This window comes from Charadrius vociferus, unplaced genomic scaffold (assembly GCF_000708025.1).
Source record: "Charadrius vociferus isolate BGI_N301 unplaced genomic scaffold, ASM70802v2 scaffold43, whole genome shotgun sequence".
NCBI lineage: Eukaryota > Metazoa > Chordata > Aves > Charadriiformes > Charadriidae > Charadrius > Charadrius vociferus.
In genome coordinates this window covers 5502205-5521533 of record NW_009648043.1, presented here as the reverse complement: position 1 = coordinate 5521533, position 19329 = coordinate 5502205, and the positions used below count along the sequence as shown (strand labels likewise).

Below are 19329 nucleotides of genomic sequence, written 5' to 3'. Positions count from 1 at the left end.
CAGGTCCTTGAGAAACTTCTGGCTTTTCTACAATCATACATCCTTAAATACTCTGTCCTCTGCATCACAGCATGCTTATTCAGAATAGTGGAAGTGAAGAGCATTCTCTTTTTCTTGACCCATGCTGACATTAGCCTGTCTTCACTTTTGTTTTGGAGCCACCTAATACTACAAAAATGCAGTACCAAGTTGCTTTACTTAGAAATGAAGGAATTGGCTAGTATTCATTTTAGAAGTTGGACAGGTACAATAGTAGTTTGATCCCAGTGCCACACTTAAATGTGTATTTACCTCATTGGTAGTATAGAAAATCAAGTTTCTTATAAATTACATGCATGATCCTAAAGTGCCATACAGCATCAACACGAAGGGACTGCACACTCAGACCAGTTAGAGATCTGTAGGTTGGCCTTTCGGCGTGCTGCTGTTGTTCACATGCAAAAGCAACATTTCCACTTTCTGGATTTGTGATAATTGCTGTAAAGATCAGTCAGACCCTGGCTGTCTTATTATAATCGCGTCTAGTTTCTCTTCAGGAGTTCCTGACGTGTTTGTTTCGATCCAGCTCTGAGGTGGCTGGATCTTGTTCACGTCATTTTAAGCACTTTTGTACAAGGAATTATCTTATGTGGCACAAGGCACCAATAGCTGCAAAAAATACAAACATTTTTTACAAAAGGAGTCTCTTACTCCTTCCTTTCTACTACTTTCTTTTATACAAAAGGAGTTCATAGCATAGATCACAGGAATAATTCTACCACAGCTTACAAAAACTCTTGAGTTTTGAACATGAGAACATAGAAAACAGTAAAGGCTGTGAAGACAGTGTCATTTACGCATATCACTTGATTAAAAATGTTAAATGTGCAATTAAATGCTCGCACTTTGACAAGTTGTCCTTTTTGGCTAATAATGTAACATTAACTTTGGAAGGTAGAATTTTGTCTACAAGGCAATGGAAAAATGGAAATGTTAGTATTTATTACTAGCAAAAAATTAACCTTAATACAGCTAGGATGTTGGCATATTAATCATCATCTGATGTTTTAATTTATTTAATGACAACTTTCAGTTGCTTTTTTTAACTATCAAGAGAATTTCAGGATTACAGAACATATTTCATAAACACAATATATTAAACCATTGAAACCTGTCTCCTTATGTTGATTTTTCTCTACACCCTGCAGTTTAAAGATAGTTACATTTCTTCAAGCTATTTTAAGTTTTTTTTGTGCATTTTATCAGAATGAATAAGTTGCATTTGTTATCTTCCTAGTGGATGAGGAAGATGGGGACAGACTTTCAAGGCTTGAATATTATTAAACGACATTTGTTTTGCAAAGCCCTACTTGATTTCCTGCTATCTGTATATTGAGGGAGCATTGTATCATATACTTTAAAAACTAAAACAATGTGATCTTGTATTGGCTGGAAAGGCTTACAGGATGTATTAATTGAAAAATAAGATACATAAAAAAGCAGCTGACAAATTCTCTGGTCATAATTCCCTAATACTAAAAGTGTATCATAGTAAAGAAGAAAAAAGTAGAAATGAATTTCACTTAATATATACACTAGCTCTCAAGTGCTCGGAGTTCTATCTTGATTAAAAACAAAATACTCAACTTCATGCAAACATTTTTCTATGGGAAACAAAACGAACTTCTTAGGAAATAACATATTTAAATCTGACAAAAGGCTAGCTACAGATTATTCTTAGGAGTAAAACTGTGCCCCAAGAAAATCAGCACAGTATATGTAAATGAATCAGGAGTCTTTGAAAATTATTTTAGGTTATATCTGTAAACCCTAGTTCTTGCAGTTTCTTCAAAACTGATTAATTTGATTATACCCATTTCTACCTCAAGTGCAAATGACAGAATAAGAAAATTTTCCTCATGCAGGCAGAACTGGAGGTATTACAGAAATCGGTCAGACATTGATTCTTTTAAGACTAAACATCACATTTAGTTAAATTTCACAAGTTACTCTTTTGCAAAGAATTCTATGAATTAATTACAAAATACAAACATTGAAGTCTATTAAAACCAAAGGCAAATAATAATTTAACAACGGACTTTTGATTTATATACAGTTCAGTCATATCAGTTTGTACAAGTTGATACATAAGCATGACAGAAAATACATATTTTGAGGCTTTTGAGCTTCCCCTAAACTATCTTTAAAATAAACCTTGCTTTTTCTATGGTTTCCACCTAAGAATTGTGGTCACCCTAACTGTCTCAGGTAATATCAAGATGCGTCAATCTTGTTTTTAATTCTTTACCACCATCAGTAATTTTATCTCTGAAAACATAATTTCAGTATATCCAAACTTGCAATTGTTTTGTACCTTTTTCTTTCTATAACTTTGCCTGCTCTGTGGTTAGCATTTTCTAGTTGCTTTTGCTGCCATGTAAGCCCCGTGTTCCAAAAGAAGAGCAATTCCTTGGCTACTACTGACGATGGTCACTTCTTTTGTACTTTCTAACTGATGCTCATGAAGTAGAAACACTAGGAGAGGAATATAGTGAACTCCCAGTACCCAGCCCAGATCCAGGCAATTGGGAGAAGGTGAGCAGAAGCACTCCTCAGCTGTTGCCCTACCTTTGCTTTTGCAGTGTTACTTCCATCCTACAAAGTACTTCACCTTAACCTCTCCCGCCCCCATTACCTCACCCTTCCACATTGTTTCAGATTAAAAATTCAACAGATGTCAGTGCTTTTGTGAGATTAATCTATGTTTTTTTCAATGTTCTTGACAGCCCAGTCAGGATTTAGGTAACTATTACTGAGTTTAATGAGCAAATTTCACTGTCTTCTAATAGCAAAATGATAAAAGGTTACAGGATGAATGGAAGGCTGTGAGACCAAGTGATAGCAGGACTGACGGAGGAGAATGGTTTTGAGTCAACCTGCTATAGACTTCAGACATTAAACCAAGTGGAGTCTAAAACATATATCTCCCTTCTATCACTCTACATATACAGCCATATGATAATGAAGAATGATTATTGTATACAGTCATATGACATTGTAAAAATTTGATGGCTATTACAAAAATCCTTGGATTGCACTCAGCCTCCGGAACAACAACAAAAATAAATCATATATGCTTCCTATGTGCAGATATCTACATGACAGAATACCTTCAAAGAGATTATATGAAAATTTCAAGATATGGTTTAGATAGGCTATCTACCTTGATTTTCTATGAAACAACATTTTCCCCAAAGGAAGATGAGGAAAACTTAAACCTGATTTTTTTAAAGTATTTTTTTATGTGTAGTTTAATATTACACTGAGGTGTGCAAAAATCCAGCAGCCCATCTAGTGCCTTCTAGCTCACAATGTACTGTCTGCATAGCAATTTTTAGATAACTAATATATACAATATATGATAAAGCTGACATAAATGTATAAAATTCTGAGAATAGATCGATGCTTTTCTATTCATTTTTACACTGGCTGGCTACTGAAAAACATAATGTAAGCCAAACACCATCTCCATGGTAATATGTGGGTCAACTGTAATGAATATGACGCTAATTGTCATATTTTCATGGATTATAATAAAAATAATGACCTGCAAGTCAGGATTTCCCTTGCTGGTAATAATTGTCTGAGTTAAAGAGCTTCTGGCTAACAACAAACTGCTAGGCACATTTCCCTAGTGAATGAGTTCTGCTTAATTAAACTTCATTGAGGAAGCTGCTACATATTTTACCAACTAAAACCAAAACCAAAGCCACAAAAGAAAAAGAAAGCCAACTTACAAAGTGGGGATATATCAGTGTTGACATTTCCTCCTTTAGGATTCATCTTCTGAGCTTGACTTGCAGGAATAGGCTTATACGATTGACCTGTGGCTCTGTACATGGCTTGAACCCAGAGTATTCTATCCTGCTCATCGTCACTGGCAAATATCACAGTATCGCCTTCTTTAACAGCGTTGAAAAACACTCGACCACCCTGAAGCCCTGGAGCAGGAAATCGGAAGGTAATTTTAATAAATACAAGTTACTTCTAAATTACTATCAATGTTTATTACATGATTGGTTTTCCTCTGTGTGTGTGGGTGGGGTGGTGGGTGTTAGAACATTTTATAGGTGTTTATCACCTAGAAATATGATAAAATCTAGAGCTATAAGGATCAAATGGTAATTCATGGAAGTAGCATATAAGTAGAATAAATATAAAAGTCACAGGAGAAAATATTTCCATAACTCTATTTCCATTTCAATTCCAATTTATTTCTTATTCATCTTCCCTGTTTCATATGCTCCTTTGCGTTTTTCCTTCTCGGCACCATTTTCTTAGCTGGAACTCCCCACCAACTTTATCTTTTCTTGAACAGAGACAGCTCCATCTCTCTTATCAGTGTTGATGCTCCTTCATTGGTCCCTTTTTGTCATTTCAGCGTTTTGTTCTGAGAGCGCGTAACCAGAACAGCACACAACAGTCAATGTGGCGGCGCCAGGGTTTTTTTTATGACAACATTGTTTTGGCTTTCCAAACACCTTCTGAGCATTCTTTGCCTTCTCAATTATTCTAAACATTGAGCCAAAGTTTCCAAAGATGAATCTTCAATATTTTAGAAGTCTCTTAAATTCATAACCCTCAACTGCTTAGGCTGACTAGAACCATTTTTCTCAAGACAGATAACTTTGATATCTCTCTGCCACTTTAATACTAACTTGTGCAGATTCTTCTGATATCTTCTCATTTAGTTCTGATTACCCTGAGTAATTTGTCTTTAGCAAGCACTGTCATCATTCACCTACTTTTCTAAATAATTTATTTTTATAATATTTTTTATTATTACTTCACAGAACACTGCCACATGACTCCACCATCAAAAATAGAGAGAAAAGGGAAAGACTGACTAGAATTCATAATTTTTTCCTTGTATCATATGTGGTCTTACAATGTTTCAGGCAACCTTAATGTAATTTTATTGTTCATTCTTCTTACAACAAGTTTCTTTCTAAAAGCATGATTCTTTACACCAGAAAATCCTTGTGGAATAATTGCCAAAGAACCTTGGGGTTTTTTTTCTGCTAGATCAAAATGAGCAAATTGAATCAGCTGTTTTACACAAACATATTGTACTTCAAAATCATGAAATGTACCTGTGTGAGGAGCTGTATAATCCACAGTGTATCCTTCGAGTTGCATCAGTTCCTGAGGCTCAGATTTCTTTTCTCTGTAACTGCACATTGCAAATGTGTATTGGCTAACCTGAATAAGAGAGGACTTCTTAATTGCTGAATTCCATTCCACAATTATATACACATGTACCACTGTTTAGATTAGCTTTCAGTTGTCTTGAAGAAATAAATCTTTTTTTTTCCCCCAGAAATATTTACAGTGCGTTCTTTCCCCTTCTTGACAAAAGGAAGGAAAAACAAAGCCATAAACACATCTCTCTGCAGTTTCCTGAAATACACTGTATTTTGGGCTGTTGCTTTATCAAAAATTGAAAGGAAGCAAGTTAGGTTTTAGTATGGAAAATAGTTGGTACTGACCAAACCGCTCAGTCAGTATACTGTGTGAGAAAAAAAAATCCTGTATTCTAAGAAGCTGGAAAAAAAGGACTTTTACATATACCAGTACTGTTTGCAGAAGGAGTACCACAATTATTATGCAGCCGGAAAGATAAACACATAACCTGGCCAATTCTAGTTAAAGATGGTAAGTGCCAGAATCTTCAGTTCAATTATTTTATAGTCTAATTTCTGCATCTTTTGTACCTGTATTCACACCTATCTCCAGGTTGCTTGGCTCACTGGATACAGTACTGTGTAAGACAAGCAGCTTGCACCTGGCATGACACCATCAGCTACTTCTCATCAAGTACAATTATTTAAAAAAAAATAATAAAGCAACAAGAAGAGAATCTATCATCACATGGTTTAAGATTCCCTAGACAGAATAGAAAGCAATAAGGAGAGCTGAGGAAAAAGTGACTAGAAAGATAAAGAAACAAACAGCTGGGAGAGGAAAAGCAATCACTGAAACAAAACTGAGATGTTCCCAGCCTTAAATGAAGAACTGGAAAGACTATGAAAGGTGACCAGAAGAGCAAGCTTGTAAGTCTGTGAACACCCGAAACTTAAGGGAACTGAATTTCCATGGGCTGGTGAAACTCTCGTCTCCAAGGACTGTAGGATACCTGGCCAACCGATTTGTTTTGAACGATAATATCATTTCTTAGAGCTGTAAAATTATGCAAGGATCTAAGGATAGGTAAAGAGCTTGTCTGATAGGCGATGGACTGTCTTTATCTCAGTTGCTGACTGCTCAGCTAACTACTACCTAGATTCATTGCTTTGGCTACAACTTCAGGAATGATCCTTTTCTTTCCTGAAGTATCAAAATCCTATCAAAAGTAAAATTTTGACACCTGATTTCAGCTTCATTCATGTATTCACTGGTGCTGCACCTGCACACTGCTCCTCCTCAGAATCCAGTGACTTCAACTGCAACTGACAAAAGATTGTGAATTTCTGTAAAAATTGGTATTTTTGGAAAACAAGGATAGAAGACATGACTATTGTCTGCATAATGCTCTAAAAATATTTCATTATTTTAAGTATTCGGGTTTTCTTGAAACAGGATTACACTGTGCTACATCTGTAGAGCATATGGTGACTGAACATCCTCTGCCACAGTGTGTACAAGCAAAAAGAAAGAGTAGCAGCTCTCCCTGCAAAATTGCCATCAGGCCCCAAATGCTGAACTGCTGTCTCCAGAACCACAGCAGAAGTCTACAGCTGAAATAAATTAAAGATAGGTATTCCAGTTTAATTAACGCATTAGTTAAGTGCAGGCAGTTTTGTAGGAGATATGAATTTGAGAGGCACTGTCCGGCAACTAAAACTGAGTGCCAGCTTTCCACATCAAATTTAGTACATTCATGTAAACAGGCTGTACCGAGAAGAAAGAGATAAATATAAACACAAAAACCAATCTAGCCCACCACTTTCAGAAATTCAGATTTTCAGGCCAGAAGGGACTATTACAACTAGGCAGCCTGTCCTCCAGCATCACATACATTACAGAATTTCACCTCGCTGTTTGTGCATTGAGCCCGTAGTTTTCTTTCACCTATATTATGTATTTTAGAGAATTACTGTATTTTGGTTTAAAGGCATTAACTTATCCCTGGGCTGGCAGGGCAGGGCCTGGCGGGCAGGGCCCAGCCAGGAGCAGGGCAGACAGGGGCACTAGGGCAGCCTCAGCCCCAGGCAGGGGGCACCTCCCTGGGCACAGGCCGAGGCCCAGCTGGGACGTGTGTTCAAGGGTGGGCCTGGCTCAGCACGGCCCATGGCCGGGCAGGGCAGGGCTGTGGGGAGCTGGAGACTGGCCCTGCTGAGGCATTGCTGGGGCAGGGGCTGAAATGGGGTCCTGGCCACGGGCAGGGTGGGGAGGTCCTGGGTGGGCCAGGCAGGGACAGTCGGGGCCGGTGGTCCCCTCATGGCCCTGGCACAGGGCTCAGCCCCTGTCCACGTCTTCTGCTCTAGGCCCAGCAGCAATATCACCTCTGTTACTGCTTGGTATTTCCCTGTTTATATTCCCAAGAACCATATTTGCCCTTGTGCCCAAGCACAGAGGGAGCTGTTGCTTAGTCACGCACCTCTAAATCCTTTGCATGCATTTTATGAGAGCTCTCTCCTCTCCTGTTCTTGTAAACTGAACCTACAGATTTAGTTTCTGATACCTGGCACTGCAGTAAAAACATTCTTCAAATTACTCAATTTTGTTGAATGAGATAACTGGGCAAGCACCCACATCACTCATGTTTACATATCTACAACTCCATATAACCATACCATACAGACAAATTCAGCCATCAAAAGGAAGCTAGCAAACACTAATTGTGGAAATGCATAGGATGGCCAGCTTTTTCCTATTCCTTCAGCCACTCTATGTTTTTGAAGATCAGCTTGTGGAAGAGCTGGGTTACATGTCTTTGTTAATTTTTAACCTTACCCCTATAACAAGACAGAGATTATAACACTGTTGATTTTTACGTTCTTCAAACGTATTTCAAGTGCATTCTCTTATTTTAAAGAACCACGTCTTGTCTTTTTCCAGTTTGAAACGAATAACCTTTTAGAAAAATGACTGAATTGTAAAAGGAAGAAAAGCAAATAAAATGAAGAGGTTAAAATTTCCAGGGTCTGTAATCTTCCTATAACATTGAAGTATTCTTTCACAAACCACTAACAACTAATATGTGTAGCAATAACGAAGATGCACATTACTCACATCATGCTCCTGAAAAATCAACATTATTCATCTAATTTCACACCTGAGTTAAATTTCCAAAGCATGTGTAAATCATACTGATAGCCTCTGTCTTACAACTGAATTTCATGGCCTTAATATTTTAGTAATGTAAGCTAAAAGCTAATCTATAGAGGAAGACTCATCAATATGTCAATAATATATCAATACAACAGACCAATATTCATTACTGAATGCTTATTTCACACGTATTGACTTCAGCTTATTGTCATTGTATATATTACGCCTGGACTATATAAATGAGCCAGAGCTGTCTGGACAGTAAATATTGATTTAACACAGTAATTTTTATATAGCCTTATTGAGTTGATAGCTGCTTTAAAATGAAATAGATTTCTAAATCCCATCACAGTTGGAAAATTCCTGTAATATTCTCCCCCAGTATTTCAATTTCAGCATAGAAAGCAGAAGATAGTTAAAATTAACTTGGCTGGAATAAACTGGTCTCCCAGGTGGCTCTGTATCACACGCACAGAAAGACTATGTTTCTCTTAGGTGTGCGCTTTAAAACTCAGATGATGCCTGTGGCTTAAAGGAAGAGAACAAGGTCTTTCTTTTTGTGAAAGGGGGGATGTACAATAGGAGGAGCGTGAAAGAAAAGCATGAAGGACAAGGGAGCATTCTAGGCTTTGTTTCTTTTTTCCTGAAACTTTATGTTATTTTCCCTTCACATCCATGCCTTAACAACTATCCTCTAATAAAGATCTTCCCAACTTCTACGAATCAATAAAGTTACAAAAAGTCCTCATCTCTTCACAGAGGACCTTGGTAAAATCAGAACCAAAATGAATTCGTTAGACTTTCCGGAAGATCCTGTTCAACCTTATAACCATTACTTCCTGATTATCAATATGCAAGCCAATTCCCATTGAAGCGAGGGAGAACACTGTATTGACATCAAGCTTAGCAAGAATAACATGCAAATACTTTCAGCTTTTAACTTAACTTTAATTAAGACCTTGTTCAGGCATATTTCTTTTTTTACATCCTTACAATTTTCATGATTTAGGAGTAGGTGAGACTAGGTGAGTGTGACTGATAGAATGGTAGCGAAAGGAATCAGGCTTTCTGTATAACAGTTTTAGAAGCCTTCATTCTTAAAAAAGCCTCATTAACAGGCTTCATCCTTTGTATGACATTTATGGAGACTCACACTTTAACTGTTTCCTGTCAACAAAACAAAGGACACAGAAGAACAGCGTTCTCTGAACTGACTCAGAAGAACAACAAATTTCTAACTGGAATCTGAAGACAAGCATAAACAGAAGATACTTATCTTTCCAAAGATTCACAAAAATTGTTAATTTCTCAGTTTTGACCACTCAAAATCTACTTTTCTATTCCTGTTATATTAATCTCATGTTAATGTCACCATTCACTAGCATGTGAAAATACGTTCTGGGCTTGGACAAAAAGTTAAAAAATATCAGTCCACATCATTTTTGTAGCCAATACAAAATACTGCACTAGATTTTCTACAATGACTACATAACAAGATTTTACCCAATTTAATATTGCAAGGAAGAACAAAAAAACCCAAAGCATTATCCAAAAAATATTTACAAAAGAGTCCTTAATAGTGATTGTCATTGTTTTTATTTAATTTTAAAGGCAGAAAATCTTTGTTGAGATAGAATAAATGAAAGAGTAAGTACAATCCACTTTGTGGAATATAACTATTTTAAATTGAGCACTGCTAGAAAGCTGTCAGTGGAATGTTTCAAGGTCACAACAATTTCATTCAGAAATGTGTAGGTTCAGTTGACACATTGCTCATTGTAGGGACTCATTTATATAAATGTAAAAACTCAGTGACATTTTTGTTTACTACATATATAAATTTAAAAAAAATACCCTGGATGTCTCTATGCTGTAAGAAGCTTACAGTAGTGCTGCATATGTTACCTTAAGATACTGATTTACAAATGGCTCCAGAAACCATACCTAAGAGAACTGATAGTCCAAGACTACTTTTTAATGAAATCTCATGACAGACTACTAACCTGAACAAGAACAAAGTAGCGTTTTTTCCACCTCTTCCAAACCTTCTGTCCTAGAGCGTACAAATATCTGCAGAGGAAATAATAAAGGGAATGTTTTTCCATTAATAAGAAGCATGATATTAGGAGGACCCAATGCAAATGAATGTATTTATTTGCTCTATCTACTGAGCCTCTTTTTCAGTGTTGTCACATCTAAGAAGTGATCTTTTGTTCTATTTACTCAGACCATAAAAATGCAGAGAGATATTCCTTTTCACTCAAAATATGACAAAAAAGCAGAAACAAATGATCTCATGTTTAAGAAGACTAAGCTGCTTATCACTTATATCTCACCAATTGCCTCTGAAAATAGAAAAAAAAATAGCTTAAAGTGTAACACTTGACCACACAGAAATACTGAATGTTAGAAAAGTTAAACTCCCCAACATTTTTTTCCATTTGGTTTCCATTGATTTGCTAGTGTTTCTCTCATCTGTGAGAAGTCAGTCACAATGTCAGTTTGAAAAAATGCTCAAATAACAAAATGCCAGCAGACAAACAAGATTAATTTTTTTTTTCCAGAGTAAACTAGAATCTAATTTCCCAAACAGAAGCCCTTCACTACTCTTAGAGTACAAAAAAACTCCTTGTCACCTTGGCAATCACCAGGCTTTGTATCAGACAATGGAATCAGGAGTATCAACCAGTGAGATGACAAAATCACAGATGTTGATACTGTTTGGTGGTAGAGGAAGCACTCCCATTACCAAAGAAGTAGCAGCAAGTTTTATGGCATTATAGTGACACTTTTTCCTGTCACTGTGGTCATGTTGCACTGTTGTTAACAAAGACAGCAAGAGGAAAAGGAACTGTGGGATTGTATGCAAGAGCCTACAAGTGGTAAGGATCTGCTGCTTAAAATCTGACAGGAGAGCAAAATATTACCTACGAGATGTCCCTTCTGGCTGGCCAGCTTATATCAAGGGTATCTAGTACAACTAGGTGGGTGAAAGGCAGAGCAAAGATCCAAATTGTTCAGATCAATGAATGCTGGCTTCACAGTGCACTTTCCAGAGGATGCTGGCACATATATTACAGAGAAATTATAATGACTAGGATTGGAGACGGTTGGTTGGATGGTTGGTAGATGAACAGGTACCTTTGCAATAAGGGTCTGCTGCCCCTACTTTGTGTTGGCTTTTGGGGCTCTGTTGCCCAGTGGTTCTGAACTCAGTTGAAAAACACCAATCAACCAATATCTCACATGAAACAGGGAAGGAAGATACAGGCAAAACCTTTTTCCCACCTGCTCTGGGCATACACTCAAGAACATTCTTTACTGCCTTAGGTATCACACAGGACAAATTTTGTCTAACATGAAGGTTCAGTGTAATGCTTATTTACCATGGTGGTTTGTCAAACCACGTAACAGCTCCCTCATTACTATGACATACATATTTTGCCCTTCAGCGCCTGCTATACCTGTGTTGAAGCTCTGCCTTGCTTGCTTACTCTGCTTTTTATTTGTGTGAGAGAGAGGAAAATTGGCTTTGTGTGCAAGATTACCATGTGATGTAGCTTTCTTTGAATAGTTCAGATCCTGTCAGGCTCTTTTTATCTTCTTAATTCTATGATTATTATAAATTCAATAAAAGAAAGGAGAGGAATAAGGGCTATGTCAGAAAGGGTACCAAAAAAAGGGCCTACTAGGGTTTATTTGAAAGTTTATAATGTTTCACAAGTAAAGAAGCATTTACCTCACAGAGTGATAGGCACACATTCCCCTACAAAACACGAACTGTTTTGCTTTTCATATATGTTTCAAAAGACCCAGGCATGTTTCCCTAAATCAAAACATTTACCTTCCCCAAAGCATACCTCATTGCCATGGCTTCCGTTAATCTCTTTACTATTGTCATAGGGTGGAGGGGGAATAACTGACAAATTTCACTCAGCCTTGAAGATAAATGACCAGGGGGGAGAAAAGTAAATGTGCCCACAGATAGCCTTTGGGCTCTCTCAGTCCTAAACCTGCCCTGTTCTTCACGGTGATTCTGCCACCCTATCCCTCAGAATACCTTGTAGGTTTCTCTGATGTATGTCGGAGGACAACTGTCCCACGGACTGCCTAGACCAACTGAGAATACACAGTTCACAAATGCTACAGTACAAAGATATCCTGACCGTGTTCCCACCCTCTTGGCATGTCTTAAGTGACTGTAAAGGAGCCATAGATTAACACAGAATTCCTCACACTCAAGATTAATCCTGGTATTGTTATCAGCAGTGACTTTACGTTCTAACAGGGACATGGCAGAAAATAAGTAACCCAACCCTAGAAACACCAGGTTTAATTAATTCTTTTTCATTATTAACTGAGCCTGGTATGGAAAAGGGCTTATAAAATAGGAGATCTCAAAAGAACATTTTAAATTACTCTTCAGGTAAGGCATACCACATATGGTCCTGCAGGACCAGGCAGAACTATCCCAAGTTATAGTAAATTCAAAATTATAAAATACGAAAGCATACAAAAAAGAAATTAAATAGCAATGTCCACGTTTTATTCCTCCTATAAATCATTTCCAACTAAGGTCTTAAATAAGAGCTTCCTTGGGAAACAAAGGAGTAGAACATTAACTACCTAACTTTAAAATCTGCTGGTCTTAGATAAGGTTAGGTAGCATAGAAAATACCATTCATGACACAAAGCTGGGATTTAGTATAAAAGTGAAAAGCCTTATGTTACTTGTTTTACGAATCACTGTAAACACACAGCTATAATCTTATGTTATTAGTCCCTGTTCCAGTGCCATCTCTAATGGTGACAGGTTTTTTCTAATGTAGAAAGTTACAGCCATATACAAGGGATGTACCCTGTGTTCATCTTAAGTGTGCATGCTCCTGAAAGATGATGAGATTAATTCTTGCTCGAGTCTAACATTTATACCCAGAAGGAGCCAAACATCCTATAGACTCCTAGAATGCTGTTTGAACTTCTCTTTCCCATTTATTTTCCATTGAAAAAAATGGGAAGCAAAGGAAAGAAGATGGAGGCTTCCTTTTTACAAGGAGTCACACGGAAAAGGTGAAAGGTAATGGGCACAAGTCACTCCTGGGGAGATTCCGATTGGACATGAAAGGAAAATTTTTCACAATGAGGACAATCAGCTATTGGAATAATCTCACCAGCGAAGTGGTTGATGCCCCAACATTGGACACTTCTAAGATTTGGCTGGACAGGGTGTTAGGCCATCTTGTCTAGAGTGTGTTTTAAGAGAGGTTGGATCAGATGAGCCCTGAAGTCCCTTCCAAGCTGGTATTCTAATTCTATGACCTAAGAGCCTTGTTAAATTTGGACAGTAATATCTAAGATTTGTATAAACTGCAGTTGATGTCTAGAACAGAAAAAGTCTACAAAATCCAGCTTCCGGAATTAAATGACACTTGGGTTTCACAACTGGAGCAGAAAATTAAGAGGTTAACAGATGTCAAAGTCCTAGAGCTAAGTTGAAGAACATTTTATTTTTAAGATGGGGAATTGCATCATTTTTCATGGGTTTCAGGTAAATGTCAGTACCACAAACCAGACCAGACCCTCATAGTCACAAACTCACAGAACTGCAGCCTATTTCTCTACCTGTATGTGTACCTGTATTCATCTATAAGGCTTGCTCACTCCCTCCATCCAAAAAAATGTGCACAAGATGCATAGCGTTAATTCTTCAGACTGCTTTAAAAACCCTCAGCAGCAACAAGAAACAGCCATTCCTTCAAACATTGTACCTTTCTTTAGATAAAATACTCTGTGCAATATAAAGAAGAAACTGATATTCAGAAGTAGCCAATTCCATATTTCTAAAACTTAACCACACGATTTGCTACAATTTTTCTCACTCCAATTTGGGTTCCAGAGTTGGGATAATCAAAAATAATTCTTTAATTATTACAGTTCAGCTAAACAGTGAGAAGGAAAATACTGAAATAGTTTCCCTGTATCTAAGCACTGAAATAGTAATTGCTTATTACTAAATAGATTTATTTTGACTTCTCTTTAAGACCATGTTTTGAGAGTGTTTAATGAGTAAACTGACAAGAAGTTAGGAAAGATTGCTTTTCTGATGCACACAGAAACAAATATAGATGGCAGACTTTTATTCTATTAAATATATTAATAGAATGAATTCTATGTATACATAACATCTATATCTGTACTTGTGCATTTTAGAAAGCATATTTCTAGTTAGTAAGTATATGCTTGGTTGCCTTCTTCAGTCTTTTTATATTATTCACATAATTTCCAGTACGTTAAGACTAATACACCTGCTTTTATAGAGCACATAGATGGCAGACTTTTATTCTATTAAATATATTAATAGAATGAATTATATGTATACATAACATTTATATCTGTACTTGTGCATTTTAGAAAGCATATTTCTAGTTAGTAAGTATATGCTTGGTTGCCTTCTTCAGTCTTTTTATATTATTCACATAATTTCCAGTATCTTAAGACTAAAACACCTGCTTTTATAGAGCACATAGAAAATGGGACCTTGATCAAACATGTTGAGTCATTAACTGCTACACCAATGTATTTTCTAACAGTTTTGCAGTAACACAAAAACGCACCCAAATGTACAAAACATGGACTTTCCTGAGACTTTCGCTCTTAAAAACAGTTCTACAATTTTCTTTTCTTAAACATTATTTAATACTGCTTTCTCTTCACTCACTCCTGAATTAAAAAGTAAAAAACGGATTTGTATGAAATGTGTATGTACCTCACAATGCTTATAAACATTAAATATTTAAAGTTCATTTTCCTGGAAAACAAATAAGAATACAAACAATTACATTTCCAATACAAAACACTGAAACATCTGGATAAAAATGTTCTATAAATCATCTTGTATCAGTGAGTATCATTTTCTCCTCTGAAAACAGAACAAACACACTGAACAACCATTTTCTTTAAAAAGTCTGAGTATCACTGTATTTTAAATATATAAGGGTGGAATATTTTCAAAGCGCATTTCCTTGTGTTACAAAAATGTAAAAGTATATTGCTAAATATTATAGTTCAGTTTCAATTACGTGATGGCATACACAGGAAAGAAGATGGCAGCTTATTTGCTCTAAGTCCACGCTGCGAGAGTGCAGGGTTCTACTTTTTGATGAAAAAATCAGCACTAATGAATAGCTGAAAAACATAATTGAGTGTGGAATACCGGAGCTATTCACTGCTGGAGAAATGAGAAAGGACTTATTACTTCTACAGAGATCATTTTTAGACTGGCCTTTTTATTCCAAGGAATGAAGCAATCTATCTACATCTTGAATGATAAATTCTCTTCTTGTAAAGGGCTTCATTTATCACAAACAATGAAAAAAATATAGAAAGAAAAATCAATACGTGTAGCAGTTTAGTCCAGCAAAGGCCTTTCTTAAAGAGAAACCTCAGTCAAGGTTGAAAGAGCAATTAATGCAGTCTCAAAAATCTGGGCCACTCTGATAGAGTTCAGTTAACATGTGGCAGAAGTAATCATCCACTTGTGAAAATGATTTTCAGTTCATTCTCAAACACCTTTCAGACACTCATGATCCCATTTAACTGACAACAATACAGGCTATCTGTGGGCATCATTGCATTCGCTGTGAGAGCCAATGGGGACCAAATGCCCACAGGCACTTTCAGTCATCCCTGCACGATTGCATAAAAGGAATCTTCCTTGCACCGCATTCCTTCTTTTATTTAACCCCCGCAAGATTAAGCCATTTTTTTGTCTTCAGTTGAGGACGAGAGAGAAAACTGATTCAAGACAACAATATGACCTGGGTCATAAGAAACCTAGCTGTAAACATTCTCGGATTCATTTTAGTACTCTCTGTGCTCTTGAGAAAGAGAACTAAATAAGCCTTCAACAGATGGAATGAAAAAAAATCAGCGTAAACTTCTACTGTAATTATGCCTGCTAAGGATAAAGAAATGTTGAAGAATGTCAAGTAATATAAACAGCACAGCAACAGAAAACAGTTCCATTTATTCCAATGAGCAAGATACTCATAATATGAACAGGAAAACCAGTGGGGATTTTTTCTGCCCTAAACAACTTTTCACTTAGAGTATAAATGGTTATTGGTATGCTGGAAGATCAGATATCCCTAGATTCTTTAACAGTGATATCTTACTGCACTCCAGAGCGCTTCAGCATTTGTGAATATGCATGCCAGTACTTATGGAACCTGTGAAGTAACTGCAATGGCAACTTGAGAATTATTAATCCAATTTATGTCATATAATGAAACCTATTTGGTATGTAAAGTGGGAGTGTTTGTCAAGACAGAAAAACATCCTTTAGCCTTTAGAGAATTCCATGCAACAAAAGAATGAAATCCTTCAGGTGCAAAGTAAAGGTAGAAAGTGCTCCAATTCTAATGTAATCTAATTGTAATGTAAACTGTGAAACAGCTGGTGCTGAGGAGCAGACATCCACTCTCCATGCTTTTTGAAGCAGCTTACTTTGATCTGAACCCATGGACCAAATAGCTACCAGTGGTTGCAGCATATATGGGTACACCCCTGGAGCTCATCTCTTGGTTCAATTTCATCTAAAAGGGTAACAGTCTGCGAACACAAACTGTTCCCTGAGGTGAAACAAAACACAGTAAGCAGGAACAACGAAGAGATTGGTTTTAAAAGTGAAAATCTGAATTGAAATACTAATGTTGATGTAGTAGAAAAAGTTTCAATTGCACTGCTCTCCCTTGAGCACGCAGTTTGGCTGTGGCAACAGTTTTTTACATTGCCAGACCTCAAATCAACTCAGAAGCATCCTGGGCATCCAGAAACATCTAGGCATCCAGCCCAGACACCTCTGCATCTCACTGGAAGCACAGGACAAGGCAATTAGAAAAACTAGTGACCCTTTTTCCAGACAGGCAGTGATACTATTTGTCATCTAGAAAGCCTAAATGGCCAAGGACCTGTTAATATGAAAAATCTGCTTTTGTTTCTAGGTCATACGCTGCCACTGATGGAATCAGTCAAAACACCCTGCTCAGTGTCACACTGGTGTAAAACAAATCAATGAACTAAGCTGCCAACCAAAGTAACTCCAATTCCAGAGTGCTGAAAACAGCCCACTTTTGGGAAGAGTGGCTGAAGCTAGAGAGCAGTGAACTCCTTCAGGAGCGATACTTAGCTTTGGTTATCTCTGGCTGGTATTTCTTTTCACCAGGTAGAAAGACCCTTTTGAACCGATATAACTTTAATTTCATAAAGAATACAGACCTTAGCAGAGCTACTGTTGCCTTTTTTTTTTTTGTAATAACATATATAAGCCGAACAAGATGCATATTATTTCCATCCTAAAAACTGTCAGTCCTAAGTATTTTCATAACATTTGTTGTCATCATCACTATTACGTATTTTAAGGCTATTATGGATTAGTATAAAGAGGTACATATTATCTACCTAAGGCATGAGGAAATATGTCACACCTGGTATCCCTATTTGTTATTTTAAATGAAGCACAGAAATTATGATAAAGAGTTAGTCTAGCACTTTCCTTCCATTTGTGCACACAGAAGATACTTATTCAGAATGTTTTGGTATTTTTAAACCACTTTTAAAAATTCTTGACAGTTGGATTTTTTAAAAAAATGCCTGAAATTATTCAATTAAAAAGACTACTTTAAAACATCACTGAAGTTTTGAAACAAATCAGTTTAACAAGTCCTAACTTCAATGTCTTTATTTTCTTAATAGGAACATTGCTTGATACTTGAGTAGTGCTTCATAAACGTCATGTAAGTGCTGCCTCACAACAGTCCAGTGAGGGAGGTTAGCATTATTGCATTAGCTTCTGTGGGAGGAAAACCGAGGTGGAGAAGAGCGAGAACTGTTCAGAACCCAAGGTCCCAACACAGCAGAAGAAACATTCAGGAAAGCCTCACACCAGCCCTTATCTTCCAGGCACTGGAAAATGCATTTCAGAAGCCAGTAAAGATGTTCAGCCCTTTCACTCCATGTGTGAAAACATACAAATCGTCCATGAATTACAAAAATATAAAAGAACACGTTCCAAAGGGAAACAGCAAATTAGATACATCTGTCTTTGCAACTCCTCTGTGTCACTTTCAGTGACTGTTTCCCTTGTACTTTGTATGGATCCAGTGTAAACTACTTGGGGCACATTTCACCTTCAGAGCTTTGCAAATTACCCTTTCAGAGTGCCCTTCTATCTCCACTGGCTACACCAGATCCCCACAGTGCCAAGACTCCAAACACAGGCGGTGAGGTTAGTTGCCTGAAAATAGATGAAATGATGGAGGCTTTCTGTACCTAGGCGTCCTGAAAAGGAGATAATGTGACATTCACAGAAAAAGTTTGTTGTTTGCAGTCTGACAAAAGTACTCATTCTAATGCACAACTCAGAATAATATATATTTGTTTCCTCTTTTCACTCAGTTCTATAAGGTAAAGTTTCTGTGGATGCAATGACTGAATTTAGCTGGGAATGAACAGAGACTATGTTGACTGAAAAGATTTCAAAATGCTTGGCACACTTGGTAGAAAAAATTTCTTTTCAGTTGCACTACTACAGAGCAGTCCAGAATGAAAATTGCTAGAGTATAATTTAAGCAACAATGGGGAAAACGCAGTTACCTGCTTGGAATTCATGTACAATCTTTGAAATGCAGTCTCTCCCCATATTGCAGAAATAAAAAGCTTTTTATGAGGAGCTAAGTGATTTTCTTGTGGATTAAAATTTTGACACTTTGTGCTCTCGTACATTGGAAAATTCCCTTTTAATCTACTAGACTTCACGTAAACATTGAAACCAATTAATACCACTTCTTTTTCCACCCAACATACAACAGCAGAAAAACACATGATGCTGCCTGTATCAGCGGTGCAGACCGTCTCCATCGCATCTCTAGCACCTCTACGGAATGTAGGAATAGTGCCAGACGTTAATTTCCATTCTCACACAGCAAAGCAACTGTTTATGGCTTGTTTCCATGAACT

At 37.0% G+C, this 19329-nt stretch overlaps 1 protein-coding gene across 1 annotated transcript in view; it reads right to left on the bottom strand.

The window, feature by feature from the left end:
- Window positions 1-19329, bottom strand: part of CADPS2 (Ca++-dependent secretion activator 2) — a 346061-nt gene that overhangs the window by 110697 nt on the left and 216035 nt on the right. The window contains exons 10-12 of the mRNA XM_009883694.1: window positions 10317-10383; window positions 5133-5241; window positions 3777-3980 (exon numbers count right to left, since the gene is read on the bottom strand). Of these exons, the coding sequence (XP_009881996.1) occupies window positions 3777-3980; window positions 5133-5241; window positions 10317-10383 (380 nt within the window). The remainder of the gene's footprint in view (window positions 1-3776; window positions 3981-5132; window positions 5242-10316; window positions 10384-19329) is intronic.